Source organism: Anabrus simplex, chromosome 1, assembly GCF_040414725.1.
Source record: "Anabrus simplex isolate iqAnaSimp1 chromosome 1, ASM4041472v1, whole genome shotgun sequence".
In the NCBI taxonomy this organism is placed as follows: domain Eukaryota; kingdom Metazoa; phylum Arthropoda; class Insecta; order Orthoptera; family Tettigoniidae; genus Anabrus; species Anabrus simplex.
Window position 1 is genome coordinate 1631065022 of NC_090265.1, and position 16147 is coordinate 1631081168.

Here is a 16147-nt window from a genome sequence, read left to right on the forward strand (position 1 = left end):
AACCATGTGACCTTGCCACGGTGGGGAGGCTTGCGTGCAGATAGCCGAACCGCAGGTGCAACCATATCGGATGGGTATCTGTTGAGAGACCAGACTAACGAATGGTTCATCGAAAGGGGGGTAGCAGCCTTTCGGTAGTTGCAAGGGCGGCAGTCTAGATGATTGACTGATACGGCCTTGTAATAATACTCAACATGCTTAGCTGTGTTGATACTGCTACACGGCTGAAAGCAACGGGAAACTACAGCCGTAACTACATCCCGAGGACATGCAGCTCTCTCTGTATGAATGATGTACTGATGATGGCTTCCTCCCGGGTAAAATATTCCGGAGGTAAACTAGTCCGCCATTTGGATCTCCGGGTGGGGACTACACGAGAGGGGGCGATCATCAGGAAGATGGATACTGACATTCTGCGAGTTTGAGCGTGGAATGTTAGAAGTTTGAATCGTTGTGGTAGGTTAGAGAATATGAAAAGGGAGATGGATAGGCTAAAGTTAGATGTAGTTGGTATAAGTGAAGTACGTTGGCAGGAAGAACAGGATTTTTGGTCAGGCGACTACCGAATTATCAACACGAAATCAAACAGGGGAAATGCAGGAGTTGGTTTAATAATGAATAAGAAAATAGGGCAGCGGGTAAGCTACTATGACCAGCATAGTGAAAGAATTATTGTCGTCAAGGTAGACACCAAACCAATGCCCACCACAATAGTGCAGGTCTATATGCCTACTAGTTCAGCGGATGATGAAGAAATTGAAAGAATATATGAGGAGATAGAAGATTTAATACAATATGTAAAAGGTGATGAGAATCTACAGTAATTGTGATGGGAGACTGGAATGCAGTGGTAGGCCAAGGAAGAGAAGGTAGTACAGTAGGAGAATTTGGATTGGGACAAAGGAACGAAAGAGGAAGTCGGCTGGTTGAATTCTCCACTGATCATAATTTAGTCCTTGCCAATACTTGATTCAAACACCACAAACGACGGCTGTATACGTGGACAAGACCTGGAGACACTGGAAGGTATCAAATAGACTTCATTATGATTAGGCAGAGATTCAGAAACCAGGTGTTGGATTGCAAAACTTTCCCAGGAGCAGACGTGGACTCTGACCACAACTTGTTGGTCATGAAATGCCATCTGAAGTTGAAGAAATTGAAGAAAGGATAAAATGCAAAAAGATGGGATCTAGACAAGTTGAAAGAAAAGAGTGTGAGGGATTGTTTCAAGGAACATGTTGCACAAGGACTAAATGAAAAGGCTGAAGGAAACACTATAGAGGAAGAGTGGAGAGTCATGAAAAATGAAGTCAGTAGGGCTGCTGAAGAAATGTTAGGAAGGAAGAAAAGATCAACTAAGAATCAGTGGATGACTCAGGAGATACTAGACCTGATTGATGAACGACGAAAATACAAGAATGCCAGAAATGAAGAGGGCAGAAAAGAATACAGGCGATTAAAGAATCAAGTGGACAGAAAGTGCAAGGTAGCTAAGGAAGAATGGCTGAAGGAGAAGTACAAGGATGTCGAAGGCTGTATGGTCCTGGGAAAGGTAGATGCTGCATACAGGAAAATCAAGGAAACCTTTGGAGAAAGGAAATCTAGGTGCATGAATATTAAGAGCTCAGATGGAAAGCCACTTCTAGGGAAAGAAGACAAAGCAGAAAGATGGCAGGAGCATATCCAACAGTTGTATTAAGGTAAAGATGTAGATAATTTTGTTCTGGAACATGAAGAGGCTGTTGATGCTGATGAAATGGGAGACCCAATTTTGAGGTCATAGTGTAAGAAATATGTTATGGGACAAAGATGTGCCAATGGAAGCAAAGGAAACTATGTACAAGATGTATTACGTACCCATCACAACTTACGGAGCAGAAACTTGGACAATGACAAAGAAATCCGAGTCAAATACAGGCAGCCGAAATGAAATTTTTGAGGAGTATGATACAGAAGAGTAGACGAGACAATAAGGAATGAGAAAATCCAGGAAGAAATTGGAGTGGAAAAAATGAATGATAGAATAGAGAAGAGCCGACTAAGATGGTTTGGGCACATAAAGCGAATGAGCGACGAAAGAATGCCAAAAAAGGTGATGGAAATGCAAATCCAAGAAAGGAGAGGCCATGGACGACCACGATTGAGATGGAAGGATACCATCCAACGCAGCATTATAGAAAGAAACCTGGACTGGGACACAGTGTTGGAGGAGGAGTGGTGGAAAGACCGAAGAAAGTGGAGAGCAACCATATTTGCCCCTACCCGGTTACAGCTGGATAAAGGGAAATGATGATGATGATGATGATGAGTTTGACAGAGCTGTGAGTGACCTAAATAGGAACAAGGCACCTGGAATTGATGATATTCCCTCTGAATTACTGACTGCCTTAGGAGAAACCAGCATGGCAAGGTTATTTCATTTAGTGTGCAAAATGTATGAGACAGGAGAAGTCCCATCCGATTTTTGGCAGAATGTTGTTATACCTATTCCCAAGAAAGCCGGTGCTGACAGGTGTGAAAACTACCGCACCATTAGTTTAGTATCTCATGCCTGCAAAATTTTAACACGTATTATTTACAGAAGAATGGAAAAACAAGTTGAAGCTGAGTTGAGAGAAGATCAGTTTGGCTTCAGAAGAAATGTAGGAACACGTGAAGCAATCCTGCCTTTACGTCTGATCTTAGAGGATCGAATCAAGAAGGACAAGCCCACTACATGGCATTTGTAGATCTAGAAAAGGCATTCGATAATGATGATTGGACCAAACTATTTATGATTCTGAAGATGATAGGGATCAGATACCGAGAACGAAGAATTATCTACAATCTGTATAAAAATCAGTCTGCAGTAATAAGAATAGAGGGCTTTGAAAAAGAAGCAGCAATCCAGAAAGGAGTGAGGCAAGGCTGCAGTTTGTCCCCTCTCCTTTTCAATGTTTACATAGAACAGGAAGTAAAGGAAATCAAAGAGAAATTTGGAAAGGGAATCACAGTCCAAGGAGAGGAAATCAAAACCTTGAGATTTGCCGATGATATTGTTATTTTATCTGAGACTGCAGAAGATCTCGTGAAGTTGCTGAATGGTGTGGATGAAGTCTTGGGTAAGGAATACAAGATGAAAATAAATAAGTCCAAAACAAAAGTAATGAAGTGCAGTCGAACGAAGGCAGGTGATGTAGGAAATATTAGATTAGGAAACAAAGTCTTAAAGGAAGTAGATGAATATTGTTACTTGGGTAGTAAAATAACTAACGATGGCAGAATTAAGGAGGACATAAAATGCAGACTAGCACAAGCAAGGAAGAACTTTCTTAAGAAAAGAAATTTGCTCACTTCAAACATTGATATCAGAATTAGAAAGATGTTTTTGAAGACGTTCGTGTGGAGCGTGGCATTGTATGGAAGTGAAACATGGACGATAACTAGCTCAGAAAGAAAAAGATTAGAGGCTTTTGAAATGTGGTGTTACAGAAGAATGCTGAAGGTGAGATGGATAGATCGAATCACGAATGAAGAGATACTGAATCGAATTGGTGAGAGGAGATCGATTTGGCTAAATTTGACGAGAAGAAGAGATAGAATCATAGGACACATCTTAAGACACCCAGGACTTGTTCAGTTGGTTTTTGAAGGAAGTGTAGGTGGTAAGAACGGTAGGGGTAGGCCAAGGTATGACAGGCAGATTAGAGTAGATGTAGGATGCAATAGTTACGTAGAAATGAAAAGATTAGCACAGGATAGGGTGGCATGGAGGGCTGCATCAAACCAGTCTATGGACTGATGACTCAAACAACAACACCCTCAATTAGCCGCGCATGGTCTTTTACTTCATTTAGTCGTGCACGGTCTTAAAGACCAGGTACGAAATATATACTTCCTTCTCAAAAAGACTTTATCAAGCACATAAAAAATCAGCATACATGACCAATACAATCAATAAAAATGACTAAACGTACTTCAACTCTGTGCTTCATATACAGTCATGCATGCTCGTACAAGTGCTAACTTTTTTCTTTTGTCTTTTGTCCACATAGCTAGTTCCCATGGTTGGTACCTAAATTTACATAGGTTTAATATTCCTTCAGCAGGCCCCATGGAGTATGGATAGTGTGAGTGCCTCTCATGTGGAGGCCCCGGGTTCAGCTCCCAGCCAGGCCAGGGATTTTTACTTGGATCTGAGGGCTGGTTCAAGGTCTACTCAGCCTATGTGAGAACAATTGAGGGGTTATCTGACAGTGAGATGGCAGCCTCGGTCTAGAAAGCCAAGAATAACGGCTGAGATGTTTCATCATGGTGACCTTGCATCACCTCATAATCTGCAGGTCTTTGGACTGAGTAGCAGGCACTTGGTAGGCCCATCGAAGCTATTGGATTATATTCCAATATCCTTTGTTCATGAGTTCTTTTAATTCTTCACTCTTGCTGGGCTGAGTGGCTCAGATGGTTGAAGTGCTGGCCTTTTAACCCCAACTTGACAGGTTCGATCCTGGTTCAGTTCGGTGGTATTTGAAGGTGCTCAAATATGTCAGCCTCCAGTAAATCTACTGACTCCTGCGAGACTAAATTCTGGCACCTTGGTGTCTCTGAAAACTGTAGAAGTAGTTCATGGGATTTAAATTAATTTTTCACTCATCTGTCAGTACTGCTCTATGGGTGTGAAACATGGAAGACTAACAAACAACTGATTAGCAGACTTCAAACATTTGTGAACAGAAGTTTGAGGAATATCCTGAGGATATGGTGGCCACAAGTAATCTCCAATGAAGAACTATGGAAAAAAACCCATCAAACACCCATTGATATTGGGATGCGTCGTAGGAAATGGAAGTGGATCGGGCATACATTATGGCGAGATAAAGACAACATAGCAAGACAAGCCCTGGAATGGAACCCACAAGGTAGCAGGAGAAGAGGCAGACCAAGAAACACATGGAGGAGGAGTGTAATAGCAGAAGGGATGGAGAAAGGAGGAAAGACCTGGACAGAGATCAGGACGATGGCGCAGAACAGAGTCCGGTGGCGGAAGTTCGTTGATGCCCTGTGCTCCACTTAGGAGATACAGGAAATAAGTCAAGTAAGTCAAGCCTGTCAGTAAATCTACTGACTCCTGCGAGACTAAATTCCGGCACCTTGGCATCTCTGAAAACTGTAGAAGTAGTTCGTGGGACTTAAATTAATTTTTCACTCATCTGCCAGAAATGCATACTTTACAGTACGTTGTTTTATCCTCCTTGCAAATGTACTTTCGACAGTTCCCGCATGTAGCACCTGTCTTCCTATTCTGCCGCTAGGTATAGAAGCTTCATCTTCCAGGTGCACCTGTGACTTTGATGATTATTGCTTGTTAGGAATGGCGGCAAGCAGCCAAACTGACACTTTCAGTTACCAATGGAGACTTTCGACTGAAGCTCAAGAATTTGAGCTTTTGGCAGTATTGTAGGAAACATACTTACATTGGTATGTTAGGGAAGAAGCGTGAATACATTTTAAAAAATAGTATCACACTCAGTAATTTCAACAATAACAGCAGAAAATTCGACAGCCGAAACTAATCACACACGGAAGTCGTGACCATGTTGGTGCAGTACTACAATATACACACCTTTTCTACCAAAAACATTCCCTAATTAAAAATAACCAGCCCAAATTATCAACAAGGAATGCAAGGAAAGGTACACGATATAGCGGATATCTCTGTTGCCTACAAAGCTCATGAGAAGCAAAATAAAACACATGCAGTCTGAAAGACCGTGCGTAACTAATTAAGGGCTAATAGTCCTAACTTTACAAACTTCCTTTCTAATGCATTTATTTTTTAACTACAACAAACACAGCTTCGTGATCACTTATACCATCTGTCACTTAGTTTCTCTATAGAGCCCATCTGCTTTTATCACCACCATGTCTAGAACATTTTCCCCTCTAGTTGGTTCCATCATTTTCTGATTCAGCTGTTCTTGCCATATTAACTTTTTCACCACTTGATAGTTGTGCTTTCTGTCATTCACATTATCCCCCCCCAGCTCACATATGGTTAAATCGAGATCATCCATTACAATAACATTCCGTTCTGTGTCATTCCCCACATAACTAATTATCAAATAATTCCACATCAGTGTGAGCCCCGTCCTTGCCATGTCTGTACACCCCACAAACATACGAGACTAAGGAGGAGGTGCAGATTGGAAAGAGATAGAGTAAGAAATGGCTGTGCAAGTAAGGGGAAATTGAAGGAACTTACTAGGAAATTGAATCTAGCAAAGAAGGCAGCTAAGGATAACATGATGGCAAGCATAATTGGCAGTCATAAAAATTTTAGTGAAAAATGGAAGGCAGAAACAGGTTCCAAGAAGGACATGCCAGGAATAATAAATGAACAAGGGGAGTGTGTATATGAGGATCTTCAAAAGGCAGAAGTATTCAGTCAGCAGTATGTATTGTTGGTTACAAGGATAATGTCCAGGTAGAGGAGGAGACTAATGTTAAAGAAGTATTAAAATTGCCATGTGATAACAATGACATTTACAATAGGATACAAAAGTTGAAAACTAGAAAAGCGGCTGGAATTGATGAGATTTCTGAGGATATGCTAAAGACAATGGGTTGGGATATAGTACCATATGTGAAGTACTTATTTGATTATTGTTTGCATGAAGGAGCTATACCAAATGAATGGAGAGTTGCTATAGTAGCCCCTGTGTATAAAGGAAAGGGTAATAGACATAAAGCTGAAAATTACAGGCCAATAAGTTTGACATGCGTTGCATGTAAGCTTTGGAAAAGCATTCTTTCAAATTTTATTAGACATGTTTGCAAAATTAATAACTGGTTTGACAGAAGGCAGTTCGGTTTTAGGAAAGGTTATTTCACTGAAGCTCAACTTGTAGGATTACAGCAAGATTTAGCAGATATCTTGGATTGAGGAGGTATAATGGACTGTATGCTATTAACCTGTCTAAAGCGTTTGATAGGTTGGATCATGGAAGACTACTGGCAAAAATGAGTGCAATGGGACTAGACAAAAGAGTGACTAAATGGGTTGCTATATTTCTAGAAAATAGATCTCAGAGAATTAGAGTAGGTGAAGCTTTATCTGACCCTGTAATAATTAAGAGGGGAATTCCTCAAGGCAGTATTATTGGACCCTTATCTTTTCTTATATAAATGACATACAGTAAGTAAAGAAGTAGAATCAAAGGTAAGGCTTTTTCGGATGATGTTATCCTGTATAGATTAATAAATAAGTTACAAGATTGTGAGCACCTGCACCATGACCTCGATAATGTTGTGAAATGGATAGTAGGCAATGGTATGATGATAAACAGGGTTAAAAGTCAGGTTGTGAGTTTCACAAATAGGAAAAGTCCTCCCAGTTTTAATTACTGCATTGATGGGGTTTGAGTTCCTTCTGGGAGATCTTTATTGGGGTGATCACATAAATAGGATTGTAAATAAAGGGTTCAGATCTCTGCACATGGTTTTGAGAGTGTTTAGGGGTTATAGTAAGGATGTAAAGGAGAGGGCATATAAGTCTCTGGTAAGACCCCAACTAGAGTATGGTTCCAGTGTACAGGACCCTCCTCAGGATTACTTGATTCAAGAACTGGAAAAAATCCAAAGAAAAGATGGTCGATTTGTTCTGAGTGATTACCGACAAAAGAGTAGTGTTACAAAAATGTTGCAAAGTTTGGGCTGGGAAGAATTGGGAGAAAGAATATGAGCTGCTAGACTAAGTGGTATGTTCCGAGCTGTCAGTGGAGAGATGGCGTGGAATGACATTAGTAGATGAATAAGTTTGAGTGGCGTCTTTAAAAGTAGGAAAAATCACAATATGAAGTTGAAGTTGGAATTCAAGAGGACAAACTGGGGCAAATATTCATTTATAGGAAGGGTAGTTATGGTTTGGAATAACTTACCAAGGGAGATATTCAATAAATTTCCAATTTCTTTGAAATCATTTAAGGAAAGGCTAGGAAAACAACAGATAGGGAATCTGCCACCTGGGTGACTGCCCTAAATGCAGATCAGTGTTGATTGATTGATTGATTGATTGATTGATTGATTGATTGATTGATTGATTGATTGATTGATTGATTGACTGAACATCAAATTGTGTATCATCTTCAGATGAGAATCATGATTCTCATCCTTAACATTTTCGTATTCTTTTTTCATCAAAATGGATACTCACCCTCCTAACGTTCCTGTCTCTATGATAAACACTCCAGTTCTGTGAGAAAATTTCCACACCCATAATCTTCTATAAAATATTTTCCTTTTCAGGTATTTTCTCATTTTATTTAACATGCATTACTTTCCACAGGCTGAGAAACCTCACATTTATATATTAACTAAGTCTAAACTCAGTCTTTGCTGGCAAGATTGTTTACAGAGCTCTATGTATTCTGGTATGGGCTAAAGCAATTTTGTTATTTTCATTGATCAGTCTCAGTCTAATCCTTAGCTTTGTTAGTATGAAAGTGACTGAGGTATGAGCAATACTAATAATGCCATTCCTAATGCAGCAATTCCCTGCTATGAATGGTGTGAAAATTTTGCTCATATGGTCGGTTGGTGCATGCATGCATTACAGTGGGCTTGACAGACTGATATGTAATAGTAACTTCTGGCTCAGTGAGAAAACAACGGGAAACTACCTCATTTCTCATGTCCTTAGTATGCGTCTCAGTGACTCCTAGGCCATCTGTGACAGCTGATGGTCGAGCTGTTGAAGATACAACCAGCCCTCGGGCTGAGGACTGAACACACATGCAAGTTCTAAACCGAAAAGAAATGGCTTCGACTATAACTAATCTGCTCTATATGTCAAAAATGGGACAAAGTAGGTCTTGTACAACAGTTCTTTGCATTGTCTTTCTCCCTATTCTGCACTAGGACTCTCACAGTCCTGCAAGTTGTACTCTGTTTCTGATCTCCTTAGTTATTGTTCCATCCAGTGATTGTACACATCCCAGATATTTGAAGCTCTGTGCCACATCTGATGGCACATTATGTCATTTTATGACACTTCTTCTTTATCACCACCCTTGTCTTGCTAGTCTTGTAATGATATATGAATTATAACACTAGAGATTTCCATCTATTCAATATTAAGAAGTATTTACAATATTTATATTACATGGGACTAGTTTCAACCCTCCTCGGGGTCATCATCAGCCATATTAAAACATACACAATGTATGGCAATGTCCTAAAACATGTTTTTTAACGGTAAGAATCTTATGGATATATAATTTACAATATGAAGTGTGGTTGAAATGTTGCAAATGAAAATGAGAAATATTACATGTGATGCAGGTGAGTAATGATTAATACAAGTAAATAATACATACTAAGAAGTCTGGAATAAAAGTACAAATAAGGTGCTCTGTGTTGAGTCTTGATGAGTCTTGTAATGGCTTGTTTTCGTACCCCAGTCCTTGAGAACTTCACTCCATGCATCTAGCCCATTTGGTACCTGTTGTTGGTATATTGGCCCTTAAAACAACAATCACCTCTACCACTACCACCTTCCTACATGTGTCTTTGTTAATTATTCTACTTCCCAAGTAACAATATTCAACTATCTGCATACATCCTTTAAGATGTTTTCTTCCTAATCTAATATTTCCTGCATCACTGGACTTTATTCAACTGCATTCCATTTATTTGGTCCTTATTTTGGTGTAATTCAGAGTGTACAGTCTGATAATTTCTGTGATAGTATGCATAGTTGTAAGTAGTGTTGGTTTTGCTGCCTTGACTTAAAATGGGGTTTTATTTCATTATTTGTCATGAAAGAGAGTAAAAAAGCCATACAAAATCTGCAATCAGGGTTGATACTGTCAGAACTAGGATTTGAACCTTAGTTTGCAGCTTCCCCTGCATCAGAAAAACAAAAGATACCTAATATTTATGTACAACACATACTCAAAAAACTAATCTTCAGTAATAAAAGCTAAATGACTGCTTAGTTCCTTTCCAATGTGGAGGAAAGGAATGAACAATCCTGTTGTTTCATTTTTTTTATTTTTTTTTAACTTTGGGAGGTTATGGTACAACTTCCCAATATTCTATCATGAACAGATCAAACTGTTCAGCTTGGCTTTGAAAACGGATACAAGTCTAGATGACCAGTAAAATAAAAAGTGTCAAATTTCCCTATAGGAAAATCAAATGGTCATAAATATGTCTTATATATCTCTCAGTCATAGCCATCTATCAATGGTTGCTAATTTCAGATGGCCACCAGCCATAATACATAGCCTGCATGCTTGCTAGGTAACATAATTTGACCATCCATCCATACTTTACATCACAGCCTGCACGGTTTCTGGGTTACACTTCTGTCATATGTTTTGTTACACGACTCTATTTTGTTATACAAATTTTTGGATGATACTCAGCTCTAAGACATATTTATGTCAAATTCTAATGGCGGGTGAAGAAGCCAGTCTCACCTTTTGAACCAGATTTTTGGTACACTTGTACTGAATATAGCGCTCAGCAGAAGCCAGCAATGCACACACTGTATCCACATTTATGCAACATTGCACAAAGCCAGCACAGGCTCGTCTTAACTCGTCCAAACCATAATAATCTGCAGCGTTCATCACACCTGCAAAAATAAAAGAACATCGGCTACATTGACAAGAATAGCACACACAAATGGAATAGATCTGGATAAGTGGTATGTCAGAGGTAGCATTCCTTTGAATGTTCATTACCAGGTATTGTATTCCTTTTAGTTTTTTCTAGAAATATATATGTATTGAACCCAGTTGACACAGTTTTTAAATAAGTCCTTGATAGTCTTTTTTTTTCTTTTTACAATTTGTTTTACGTCACACCGACACAGATAGGTCTGGTGATGATGATGGGATGGGAAAGGCTTAGGAGTGGGAAGGAAGTGGCCATGGCCTTAATTAAGGTACAGCCCCAGCATTTGCCTGGTGTGAAAATGGAGAAACACAGATAACCATCTTCAGGGCTGCCGACAGTGGGGTTCGAACCTATTTTCTCCCGGCCGCAAGCTCACAGCTGCGTGCCCCTAACAGCACGGCCAACCCGCCCGGTCTTGATATTCCAGGGTCATGTGCTATTGAGATTATTTTATTATTTTATGGACCAGCTGCAAACCAGTTTTTTGTCTGCAGCCAGCTGCATAACAAGAGGATTACCTGTTATGCGAAGATGCTATAATACAAGGATTGAATAATTTTTAATGAAGACTAGTATTAAAATGATTATATACTATTTATCCCAGCACTAATTATTCTATCGATGATGTGGGTATCATACATTGTAATAATATATATGCGGGAGTATGTTATTTTATTTATCACGTAATAATAATAATAATAATAATAATAATAATAATAATAATAATAATAATAATAATAATAATAATAATAATAATAATAATAATAATAATAATAATACATGAAAAATACTTTGAAATATACTGTACATAGACTATACTATGTGGTTGAAAGATTACACTTTTGTGGAGCAAACGCTGGCCACTGGTGTTGCCTTGAGCTGGACATGTAGCACATGTGGTCTAGCTTCTCCATACTCATTCAATGAGGAATCCACCACTGAAGCCCGACTTCTTCAGGTTTGTCCTACATCTCGCGACACCTGAACGCAGTCTGTTGAGTGACTTCCAAGTCATCTAACCTTCTGTGTGACCTGGAGGGAGATGTTCATCTGGCATCATCCATTCATTAATAAGCTGACGTCTTGCCTGCTACTCTTGAATTCTTGCTTGGTGTGATGTATCTGCAAGTCCTCAGTAGATCTTAAGAAGCTCCTTCTTGATCTAAGATGAAGTTGGCTGGTGTCCAAACAGACAATGGACTTGAAATGTCATTGCCTTGTTCTTCTCTTTCCTGGAAGCTATTTCTCGATGGATGTCTGCAATGGTGAAAACGAACCTGAAACAAAGGTAGTTGATAATCTGATGCATGACAGTGGCCTTTCCATATTATATTCCCAGGAAATAATCGAGCTGTGTGCCAAAGTTGAATGGCAATGAATGATTAAAAAATGATCTGTTTTATGAATCTGTCAGCTGTTTGTGTGCTACTCTGTACCCATGCGTCTTATTCCCACCATCATTAAGGTTTGTATTACTGTAGTGGGTTATCAGGATCCTTCAAAATAAAATCACATTTCAGAATTCAGAATGCTGCTCCCAGATAGAGAGGCTCTCTGGCTGTGCTAGGAAAAGGAAGGTAGCTTTCTATGGTCATGTGGCAAGATTATCTCCCAAAAAATTGACCAGGCATTTGTTCCCTTCTAGCAAAACAAAGTCTGTACTGCAGCAGTGAAGGAGAGTGAGAAGAACATAAAAGAAATGGGACTGACAGATGTACAAAACAGACCTGAAGCAAGTCCACGGTTATCAGGAAAAATCACTGAAGAAGGTAGGGTTGGAGAAAAGAAAGGAGCTACACTAGGAGAAGATGTGACAATACTGGGCAAAGATCAAACTCCAACATTTGAGCAAGCATGGTTTGAAACAGGCCTATTTGAAAGAAGAAGATTTTTTAATTTATTTTAATAGTGTTAGGCTCTTCCATCTGCCAAAATTAACTTTGAGTACATAAACGTATAAACTACCTGAAAGAGAAAATGTCCACGAATGTCTTTCTTCAGGTCACCAAAAATGTGAAAATCACAAGGTGAAAGATTCGGCCTGTACAGAAAATGTTAAAGTGTTTCCCAACCAAATCGCTGAAGTGTAGCCTTCACCAGATTGGTAGTATGGGGGCGAGCATGATCATGACTCTGACCAACAGCATTCCAGGACGTTTTGACTTTATGGCATGTCACAGTTTCTGAAAAGTGTCTTCATAGCGCTGTCCATTGATTATGGTTCTACACTCAAGGAAGTTGACAAGCAGAGGGCCCCTGCAGTCAAAGAAGAAGGTCATCACGACTTTACCGGAACTTGTGTGAACAGCTTTGGATTTCTTTGGTGGGGGAGAATTGCAATGTTTCCATTGTTGGCTTTACTGTTTGCTCTTGGGCTCAAAGTGATGGCACCCGTTTCGTCCCCTGTGATGATACAGGACAGAAACGCATACTTTTCCTCATGGTACCGCTGCAGATGCTCAGACATAACATGATTCTGTCAATCTTTTGTCCCTCTGTCCGTTGATGCGGAACCTACTAACCGCAAATTTTGCAGAAATGCAGGTGATCTTTGATAATGGCATGCATGGAGCCACAGCTAATGCTGACCTGAATAAGAATTTCTTCCTCTGTGATTCGTCAGGTTTTACCAGATAAGGCCATCAATCTGCCCTATCACATCAGGAGTAACGTCTCGATGGGCCTCTCCTGGGTGCGCATCATCTTGCAGTGAATCTCCTATGCCTCTCATGCACACTTGTCATGGACATGCAGTGTTAGCCATACACAACACCCTCAGTCACCAGAAAACAAACCACACTTCACTGCTCTTCTTTGCTTGCCTGCTTTTCAACAGCTGGATGAACATACTAGACCAGTCCACGCACCAACAAAGACATAACCCAACAACTGCATGCACCTGTGAGTTGTCACTATGCAGTTTTCCTACCACAGCGATGGCAGTAATAGATACGTAACAACAGTGTTGCCACATTTCCCGTGGAATGTGTGTTATGGCCTGTTTTCATCTGACTACTCCTTATAGCATGGCTGGATGACCCATTGTTTAGTATATTTTGCCCTTCAGATGAAGTGGCACCTTTTTATCGCATATAGCCTCAGCTGCTTCCTGTCACTTTGCCCAGACATCCTCTTGATCAAAGATACCAGGAGGTATTCTTTCTTATCACCTCTTCATTTCTAATTTGTAATCCTTCACAAGTCTGTCCACTCATAGAGAAATTATGATGTAGATACTCTGTTTTATTTGTCCTGTACTTATTTTAAGCCTAATTCTTTCCAACACGTCCTGCCAGATGTCAAGGTTCTCTTGAAGGGCATTTACATGTATATTACACAAAAATGTTCAAAAATTACAAAAGATTATACAAATTTCGCTACTGTATTTTAACGGTAAAATGAAGTACATTGCTTGAGTACCTTATAATGGGGTGAAGTGGCTGAAAAGTATGGATTTTTTCTACCCTTAAGTAATTTACCAAATCAGTAAATTCTTTTAAAAAATTGTTATTCTAGTCTAACCAACCGACCTACCCACCCACCGACCGACCGACCGACCGACCGAACGACCGACCGACCGACCGACCGACCAATCAATCAATCTTGATCTGCATTTAGGACAGTCGCCCAGGTGGCAGATTCTCTATCTGTTGTTTTCCTAGCCTTTTCTTAAATGATTGCAAAGAAATTAGGAATTTATTGAACATCTTCCTTGGTAAGTTATTCCAGTCCCCAACTCCCCTTCCTATAAACAAATATTTGCCCCAATTTGTCCTCTTGAATTCCAACTTTATCTTCATATTGTGATCTTTCCTACTTTTAAAGACACCACTCAAACTTATTCGTCTACTGATGTCATTCCACGCCATCTCTCCGCTGACACCTCGAAATAACATTAAATTTACCTTAGAATCAGAGACAAACAACTCCATCAACTTCCTAGACCTAACAATCAACAGGCACCCCTCTTCGTTCACATATAGTATCTATAGAAAGCCCACTCAAACGGCCACTACTATAAGAAATGACTCACTACACCCCCAAACACACAAAGCGGCTACATATATAGCTTAGTAGACCGAGCATTCAAAATTCCGATGTCAAGAAAAAACTTAAATAAAGAATTGAACACCATTCGCTCTATAGCAAAATTCAATGGATATAATGAATCCTTTATTGAAAGAATAATCAATAAATTCAGACACCGCCCAAAAACCACCCTAATAAAAGGCAATACTAGCACTGCCACGTTTTCCACATTTACCTTCAATAAAGAAATTTACAACGTCACTAACATTTTTAAAAAACACAACGTTAAAATAGCCTTTCGTACTAACAACAGAAGCACAGAGATCCTACACAACTCTTCATCAATAAATAAAAGTAGTCCTTTTTCTAAATCAGGTGTATATTGAACCCATGACCTTTGTGCCCTAAGAACATTATGCATTATATAACAATTAAATTAAAAGTTGGATTCTTGATAGCATGGATTTGACACGTGACGAGGGGGTGATTACCTTCGGTCCCACGCTATGGGGTACGTGACGTCAACCACACGTGTCGACGGCGGAAGAATCTCTAGTCATTTTTATGAACTATTTCAAAGCGCGTGTACACGGCGTGACCACGCCAAGTCAAAAAAAATATAGTGCCTATCAAAGGGGGTCAATCATCTCACAAATCGAACCCGTAAAATTTTTAAATGTCCATGAACACTACCATCAGAAATGTAGCAAGCATGTAGTCACTTTCAAAACTCTTGAAATTGCAGTTTAGGTAAGTCAGAAAATTTATAGAAATTTTCTTGGCGGCAAAGGATGAGATCCGAAGAGAGGGGGTAAATGCTATAAATATGAAGGGACGCCATGACGAAGCTTCCTTCTCCGGCATTTGTGATACAAAGCGGACGAAATTGTTGAGTTGCTCCGTGAAATCAAATCAACGAAAGTAGACTGAGTTCGACTGCAGATTTTAGCCAGTGTGGCTAAGTCTTGACTCCATGGGGAGATAGTTTTCTTGAGAGAAATAAGTGTATCAGATAGGATGGTCAAAGTACTGAAATATTCTAATGTGATTAAGTAATTCGTGTGCGGGAATAATTATAATCCATCGTGTGCGCTCCGCAAACAAGTGAAGGGTATTTCTTTTTTTTTATGCTTTATTCCAGGAAACCTGAAGAAACATAATGAGATGTACAGCCATGAATGTAAAGATGGTTAAATAAAATGCCAGGGTCACAGGTGAGCCCTAAGATGAATACTGGCGTGACGACATGAGGTAGGTGACTTCCCATCTTACTACCTCTTATATCTCGTTTCGTGATTTCTAAAAGTGTATTTGCATGGGGATATACGACGCAGTGGTCGCCCTACTAAGTTTTGTAAATGTGAGAGTACGACTAAAAGAGTCATTGGTTTTATTTTCCACTTGGATAAATTTTGAAGTCTTGCGAAAGCCGTATAATGTTGTAAAAAGTTAT

The 16147-nt window shown here is 39.6% G+C and overlaps 1 protein-coding gene across 1 annotated transcript in view; it reads right to left on the reverse strand.

Annotated features, from left to right (window-relative positions):
• The window catches only part of gprs (speckle type BTB/POZ protein), a 173596-nt gene that overhangs the window by 56953 nt on the left and 100496 nt on the right, over positions 1-16147 (reverse strand). The window contains exon 5 of the mRNA XM_067154117.2: positions 10464-10621. Coding sequence (XP_067010218.1) covers positions 10464-10621 — 158 coding nt within the window. The remainder of the gene's footprint in view (positions 1-10463; positions 10622-16147) is intronic.